This window comes from Orbicella faveolata, unplaced genomic scaffold (genome assembly GCF_042242905.1).
Source record: "Orbicella faveolata isolate gen_17 unplaced genomic scaffold, um_ofav_v1 contig_46, whole genome shotgun sequence".
Classification (NCBI taxonomy): Eukaryota; Metazoa; Cnidaria; class Anthozoa; order Scleractinia; family Merulinidae; genus Orbicella; species Orbicella faveolata.
The window spans coordinates 8549639-8557500 of record NW_028301576.1 but is presented as its reverse complement, the minus strand read 5'-3'; the positions used below and the strand labels follow the sequence as shown (position 1 = coordinate 8557500).

Sequence of the window (7862 nt, the reverse complement as noted above, 5' to 3'; positions counted from 1 at the left end):
TTTTTAAATTCATTTTTTAAATTATGTGTCCCCACCCCGGGAAATTTGCCCATTTTTTTTAAAAAAATGCCAATGCCCGGGGGTTAGCCCGGGGGGGGGGGGATGGGCACTGCTGGAATTGACTGATGCATAAGTCGTAAGTCCTTCCATTAGCACATGATAAGGCTACGACAAATATCCATGGCTGCGAAACAAAAGGTCACAGTCCGGAGTTAAGATAAATCCAGGCAGTTCGATTCTTTGGTCGGTCTAGCGGATCTCAAAGAGTGAGAATCGAGATTTGAACCGCTCCACTATCCCGCTAAACCGATGTGCTTTAATAGCGTGCAATAAAATTACAATGAATAAATTCCACAACTGTCTCTGTACCTATTGAGTTGATACATGTGACAGAATAAATAGCTTGCGGTGGGAAACTGAGAGATTCTCGTTCACTTTTCAGTAAAGATTAACGCTATTAAATATTCCCCTCTTTAAAGATTTCCCTCTTTAAAGATTCCCCGTTTTAAAGATTCCCGCTTTTAAAGATTCCCCATTTTAAGGATTCCGCATTTAAAAGATTCCCCATTTTAAAGTGCACCTAACACCAAACTTTTTTTCGTTAAAACGAATCTAGGCTTTATTTGAAGCATTTGGGAGAAGAAATTTTTGAATTTGGTTGAATCCTCGATTTTCTATGCCCTTTCAAAGTCGCGCTTGAAGTGTTTCACGACCGCGTTTTAGGGAGTCTGGGGCGGCGGTTCCTGATGACGTCTGCCCAGGAACCAAACACAATGGCGCCTCAGTCAGCTCTCTGTATTTGCTGGAGAAAATGGAAAACAAAACTAATCGCTCCGATGTATTTTGGGACTAAAACGTCCAAGCTTTGTCTCAGAATCATTTTGTTTCGTCACTGGAGTCAGAGTTAAGTTTCGATTTGGAAGACACCAAAATAAACTTCGATCGAGCACGTTCGACAACTGTGAACTCACTGCTTAGAGCTTTGAGAGCCATTTACAATATTTCAAGCGACGAAGGGGAAGACTTCTTTGCGGACGAGCTGCTTGTATATTAGGAATGGAAAGCTAGATACGAAGTGGAGGAGCAGGCAAACGAAAAGCAGGAAAGAAAACTCAAGAACTGCTTTGGATGGTAATTTCGTCAACTAAACATAAGATTCCCACGCGTGTTTATATCCCGTTTACTTTTGTCCTTAGCGAGAATGTATTTTGTCAAGGTATGATTGTTCTGTTAAATCCTGTTACTGTTTTACTTTCTGTTGAATGCTTCATGTTTATAAGAGCGACGTATGTGTTGCAGTTTTCGAGACTTGATGACCTCCAAAACATTGGCTTCGATCGATTGAAAATCGTACTGTGTGGACCTGTATTTTTGAAGCTGCGAGAACAAGGTGGAAGGAAACATTTCATACAATTACCGATTTCACATTGTCACACGTTTTAAGTCGTAACTCCAAATAACCAATGTAAATTGTTCTCAAAGTTTGCAGTGAAATTCGTCGGATAAGCGAAAAGGATGTGTTCCCTAAGCGGTCCGCAGATAATGTTACGCGGTCATATTTTCGGCGCTATTGCACAGAATCTCTGTCGCACTGCTGATTTCCAAACCTTCGAAAAACTCTCTGAGTCTAAAAATTTTGTTATGATGTAATTCTAAAGGATTAATTTTCTACTTTTATCTAAATCGAAAGAGAAATAAGTGCTGGTTAGTGGCGTACAGTTGCGACCTATTTACATATCAGTTTTACGCTTCTTGATCATGATCGGATCACACAACTTTGCCGGTTATGTTATAAATACTGCGGGATTGTAAGATATAGGTTGTCGGTAGTATTTCTAAAACTTTCTGGTTAGCTTTAAGCAGAAAATTTATGAAAATAGCGTTCGAAAGTCTGCGGAACAAATTCCAGTGAGAATTCTTTAATGGTTCTCACAGATTCAGTTCGCTCTTTTCGGTTCGACAAAATCAACCATCGTTTACGTCTTTATTGTACCATTAGCCGATCATCGTCAGCAAATTGTACAGTATATCTTTCTTTAAATCTGGAATATTACTGCAACAGCCGATAGCACCTCTGGAAGGCGTTTCTGCGCACTTTTCGAATGTGTATTGCACAATCCTGCAGGAAATGAGAGGACGTGAGATATCGAACCTTCCTGGGTAGACGTCACAAGAGCCGCTGGACCCATTCTCCTCAAACTCGGTCGTGAAACAAAATGGCGGTGTTTTGGAGCTATTTTCGAGATTTCGTCGGGGCACAGAAAATCGAGGATTTAACGGAATCCAAAAATTTTGTCGCAGGACTATTTCAAATAACAAGTAGATTCGTTTTAGCGGAAAAAAATTTTTGGGGTTAGGTGCACTTTAAAGATTCCCGCTTTTAAAGATTCCCCATTTTAAAGATTCCCCATTTTAAAGATTCCCCATTTTAAAGATTCCTTATTTTAAAGACTCCCGCTCTTAAAGATTCCCCGTTTTAAACATTCCCGCTTTTAAAGATTCCCCGTTTTAAAGATTCGCGCTTTTAAAGATTCCCCGTTTTAAAGATTCCCGCTTTTAAAGATTCCCCATTTTAAAGATTCCCACTTTTAAAGATTCCCCGTTCCCCGTTCCCCGTTCCCCGTTCCCCGTTCCCCGTTCCCCGTTCCCCGTTCCTCGTGCCCATTTCCCATTCTCATTTTCCATTTCCCATTCCCATTCCCCATTCCCATTCCCATTCCCATTCCCATTCCCATTCCCATTCCCATTCCCCAATTCTCCCATTCCCATTCCCCAATTCTCCCATTCCCCGTTCCCCGTTTTAAAGATAGCCGTCCACTGCATAAAAACTGTTTTTAGAGGTTTTCGAACCATTGCGCGTTAACTTTGTTTAATTTCCTGTCCGCCGTCATGTCTAGTTTGTCATCGCGTGTATTTCCTTAATGTAAACAACACGTGAATGGTTGTCATAACAAACGCAAGAGATTTCTGGGAACCTTAATGTTTTCGATTCACCACAACGCTTTAAGTTCGTTAAGACACAATAATGGGTCAACTTGGAATGCTGTTTAGCATCAAGGACGTTAAAGGACTGTAAATTAATCGAGTTGAAATATCTTGAAGCAAATCAAAATCGCGCCCTTATTCTAATTTGGTAAACAGCCGATCTCCGTTCAAGTTCAAGAAGTCGAGAGGTTAATCCGCTACAATGTATTACCGCTACAAAAACAAAATCAAACCGAGATCATCAAAAGTGTAAGTTTAAAAGTGTAGTGGCAAGTTCCAAATAAATTTCGCCTATATAAATTGGAAACAAGAAGTGAAACGGTCTGACCCGAAACAAATAAACAAAATATTAATACGACTAATTTAACCCGATAATGTTGCAGAAAACATACCTAAAAGCCGTCGATTCTCCTCAATACCACTCCGCATTGCCTTAAAGAGCCCAAGCTTTCTGCTGTAAGAATCAGGGGCCTCATGAATCTGTATTTATTATATCGGCAACCATGCTGCGTGGTTGATATTCGAGACTCAGTAAAAGTTGTCACACAACCGTACGAGAAGCCCAGTCACGCTTTCACTGCTCTTGCGCAAATTTCCAACATTTCGCAATGAATAAGTTGCCAGTAATCGGATACCCGTGTTTGCGCGAAGAACTCTGGGATCGTCAGGGGGCAAACATTGCTAGTCGCTGAAACGAAGTGTATGGCGAAAAGTTGTTTCGAGGTACAAGAAAACGATTTTTGAGAGGGATCAACGCTTTTTCGCCGTCGTTTTTATCGCAAATGGATTTGGGCAATGTTAATATGTGGAATATGTAAGTTTTTCTTTAAATAACCGTGAAATATGTGACCAAATCTACCGATAAACTCCGTTGTTTGCGTGAGGTTTATTGTGAAATTTACATCGCGTAATGGTCTGAAAATATTACAAAATTAATTAGGTATAAATCGAGACGGAGGAATAACCCAGTAAAGCCTTTTAAGTTGTGTACAGGCTACTTTTGGCTTATTAGAAAGCTCAGTCGTACAAATAATACTGGAAATAAGCCCGGTGGCGATCATTGTACTGTCAGGGGTTGATTTAATGACAAATGAGTCCGCGCGACTCATGCTGTGTGGCTACTGTGTTGCTCAAAGCCTTTGTTTTGCTTTTACAAGCAGGTATTTCAGTGATTTTCCATTCTATAACAGATCAAGGGTAGCTCCTTGAATATATCTCTAGGTATTTGTATTTGAAAGTGCCATTTGTGCGTGATTATGCTTTCCAAAGCTTGGTATTGACGGTTGAGTGAAATAGCCCAACACAAAGGGTAGTAGTTCATCCTGCAATTTTCGATTTCTGTTTTAGAGCTTCTTTTCTGTCTTAATATTTAACTTCTCGGAGGGTCTTTTCTACCATTTGCTCCGGGTAGCCTCTCGAGATCAGGCGTGTATTGAAATTTTCAATATTCTCTTCAATGTATTTCACAATAAACCTCACGCAAGCAAAAGGGAGTTTATCGGTAAATTTTTTCACTTATTTCACGGTTATTCAAACAAAAACTTACATTTTCCATGTATCAAAATTGCCAGAATCAATTTGCGATAAAAGAACGGCGAAAAAGCGTTGATCTCTCTCCAAAACCATGTTTTTGGGCGTCGAAACAACTTTTCGCCATACATTTCCTTCTAGCGACTTGCAATGTTTGCCCCCTGACGATCCCAGAGTTCTTTTCGCAAACACGGGTATCCGATTACTGGCAACTCATTCATTTACATAAACCGACTACAAGTTGAAAGTAGGGGACCGTTCATTTTTTATGAGGGAGGGGGGGCTGGTGGGATTTGGGAAGCACCATTTAAAAATCGCATGACCCCCCCCTCAGCTTACCAATTTTTTCACATGGCCCCCCCTTATAGCGGTCATTTTTTGGGATGACCCCCCCCCAAAAAAAAATTGAACAAACAATATTTAGATTTGAACTTTTTTAATATTTCTCTATTATCCCCCTACTCCACGTTATTGTGCTCACTATGAAGACAATATTTACAATCTCTATACGACAGAGAGCTGTTGTTTAAAAAACAAATCAAAAGAAAGAGAAGTCAATTTCGGATCTCCTAGTTATGGCTTGCCCTGAGCGTGTGGCATTTGGCCTCTCATTGGCATCTTCCTCATCTGAATTGATGAATGCAAGAATGACGTCACTTGAGTCATCTTTTCCCCCAGAGTCAATGGCGTCACTGTCATACTCATCATTGTCACTTTCATCCGTTTCACTGCTGTCAGCACTTGCCCTGTTGTCATTTTGTGTCAATGTCCTGGCATTTCTCAGTGTTGGTTGGCCAGCTCTGAGAGGACTCTTCTGCTGCAAGCATGAATGTCTTACAATTGCCTTTACTTTCTCACTCTTGCTGCTTTTCAAATGCTGCTTCAGCCCGTGGTGGTTTGAGTACTAGTTTAGTTCTGGAACACGTAGCTTTTTAAGCTTGGTTAGATCTTTGCAGAACTCAGTCCAAGGATAATCCTCCTCCCTACTTAACTTTGCCTTTTCTTCTGCTCTCTTTTTCCTTTTAAATTCCAGCACTTCAAGATGCTGAAGATAATCCACCACAAACTTCGATTTGACAATAAACTTATCTGCAAATAGAGCAACGCTCTCAGGGTCAGATAAAATCAGCCTGCCACTTCCATGTTCTTTCTTCTTTATATTGTTAATCCAATCGGGGAAAGAGTGCATTACTACATGAGCATCATGAAAGAGGCTCATTCCAAAATGCGCAACAATGGCGAAAGCGACGACTCGTTTAAGAAACGGTTTACAGCTGAACGATCCAGGCAGTTTGACATCTTACAAGTAAAAGAAGCAATCTTTCTAAGTGCGGATGGCTGTTCAGAAAGGGCGAGTGAGTTTTCCATGCAAGGGTGCCAGTTGAAGCCCAGTGATGGAAGAAAACTGAACTTCTCCATCAAAGAGCACAGAGCAATGGTGGAAACGTTGAATGTCATACTGAAAGATGTAAAGGAACACGATTCCACACTCTTTCAGTCCAATGGGTTTGCTTTAAAGCAGGGCGAAGAATTTGCCCACAGTTTTAATGTAAAACAGATCAAATGTACAGAAGCTAAGTTGACGAAGGTCACGCAGGACATGGAAGCACTAGAAAATAAGAAGAGCAATTATAACAGCATATTCAAAGGCATACTCAAACAGCACATCAACAAAAGGAGAAGGAAAAAAGAAAACCGCAGAAAGTCAAATGAAAGAAAGAGGAAGCGGACTGAAAACAACGTCCAACGAGTTTATGGAATCTGTGTTGGAAACCCGCTAGGAAATGATCTTCCACAATGCCTTGTGTACCCTCCTAGAACGGCCGTCCCGGAAGAGTGTCTTAAAGTTGAGGACGCTGCCACGTCGATATTTAGAAGAGATGGGCCATACATCGCACAGCTCTTGGAAGGGAATTATTTCACCAATGCTGCAAGAAGCAGAATCACCACCAACCTTGAGCAGGAAGTCAGAGATTATGTTTACACCTTCATGTACCCTGAAGAGTTCACTCTGACGGAAAACATTGCTGCTTCTTGCAGCATTGGTGAAAGAGACTCCCATAGCAGCACAAGCGGCGACGAAGAACTCGACGACAGCGGAGATGAAGATGAGTGCCAGTGAAAGTTGCATTCGAAAATAACACTGTTAAATACTTCTTTTCAGTAGCTACACATGCTTTTTGTCGCTAAACGTTTTTTTAAAGCAGAAGGAAAGTTTGTAATAAATTTGTATCCTACCTTCTATGTTTATTCTATAGCAATTTTTTTGATATTCAAACATTATGCCATTTTAAAGTTTTACTAAAATATTTCACGTGACCCCCCCTTTTCCCCTTATTTTTTTGGGATGGCCCCCCCTCGAAAGCCATTTTTTTTCGCATGGCCCCCCCCCCCAAATCCCACCAGCCCCCCCTACCTTATAAAAAATGAACGGTCCCTAGTGACAGTAGATTGAAATGCGCTTATTAAAGCTGTCCTATCGAGGAACAATTATTTCTTATTTTTGAATGGCTCTTAGTTGTAGCTACAGTCGGAGAGGGGGGGAGAGGGTATTCCCGGAAATTTCGGATATCTGTATGCCGTGGAAGATTTTAATCCAGACAGTGGTCAGAGCAGGAATCGAGCCCAAGACCGCTGGATTACGAACCCGACGCGCTCACCACTCGGTCACGCTGCCTACGTAAATGTCAAATGCCATATGTCTTTTTAGTACCTCCATTTTCATCATCACTCTTAAGAAGAATGTACACCCTTTTGGATGATCCTCCACTGAATTTGTGCAATAAAGTCGATGCATCAGGTATATTTTTGACAACCCTCGTCAAGACACTGCCTCTGCTGCCAGACTTGTACAGGCGAATTCTGCCAAACAATGAAAGAAGAAAGCTGAAATCTAACATTGGTTTTTCCTTCGCTCACTTCGCTGTCCCTTTCGCGGAACCGCACTGGCGCGCTAGCTACCTAAAGGCCGGGATATTACTGTAATTCCGTCGGCCGCCGACGAATCTGATTTTCCATACTTCACTCGATTGTAGTATCGAAAGATGCATTCCATTATGTTTATTTAGCTATAGTTAGAGCCTACCTTCTAAAGTCAGCTTCCCCTAACTCAGTAAAATTCTGACGCACTAAATCGCACATTTGCCTTTCGGTAAATTTCTTGCCGAACTCGATTTCTTTCACTCTGCCATCACGGTTCAGTTGATCCCAAGGTTTTCCTCGTGGGATTGCCTTGGGAAGTTCCCTCAACCATACAAAAGTACGCGATGATTTCGGTCCAGTAACTGCCCTCGCCGAGGAAGGAGACCTAGATCTCTCACTTGCCGAGCTAGATTCCGCCATTGTAA

The 7862-nt window shown here is 41.4% G+C and overlaps 1 protein-coding gene across 1 annotated transcript; it reads right to left on the bottom strand.

The window, feature by feature from the left end:
* Positions 1-7056: 7056 nt before the first annotated feature.
* LOC149098241 (uncharacterized) lies at positions 7057-7862 on the bottom strand. Its single transcript, XM_089276960.1, has 2 exons — positions 7601-7862; positions 7057-7377 (listed from the first exon to the last, which is right to left on the bottom strand). The coding sequence occupies exons 1-2, from the start codon at positions 7855-7857 to the stop codon at positions 7203-7205; spliced, it is 432 nt and encodes a 143-aa protein (XP_089133086.1). The 5' UTR covers positions 7858-7862; the 3' UTR covers positions 7057-7202.

What these genes read in the sequence shown, in the direction of transcription:
- LOC149098241 (XM_089276960.1), bottom strand. Translation starts at nt 7,857, where the DNA reads ATGGCGGAATCTAGCTCGGCAAGTGAGAGATCTAGGTCTCCTTCCTCG. An exon ending in GGGGAAGCTGACTTTAGAAG is followed by an intron (nt 7,378 to 7,600) that starts GTAGGCTCTAAC and finishes ATTGTTTGGCAG; the next exon opens with AATTCGCCTGTACAAGTCTG.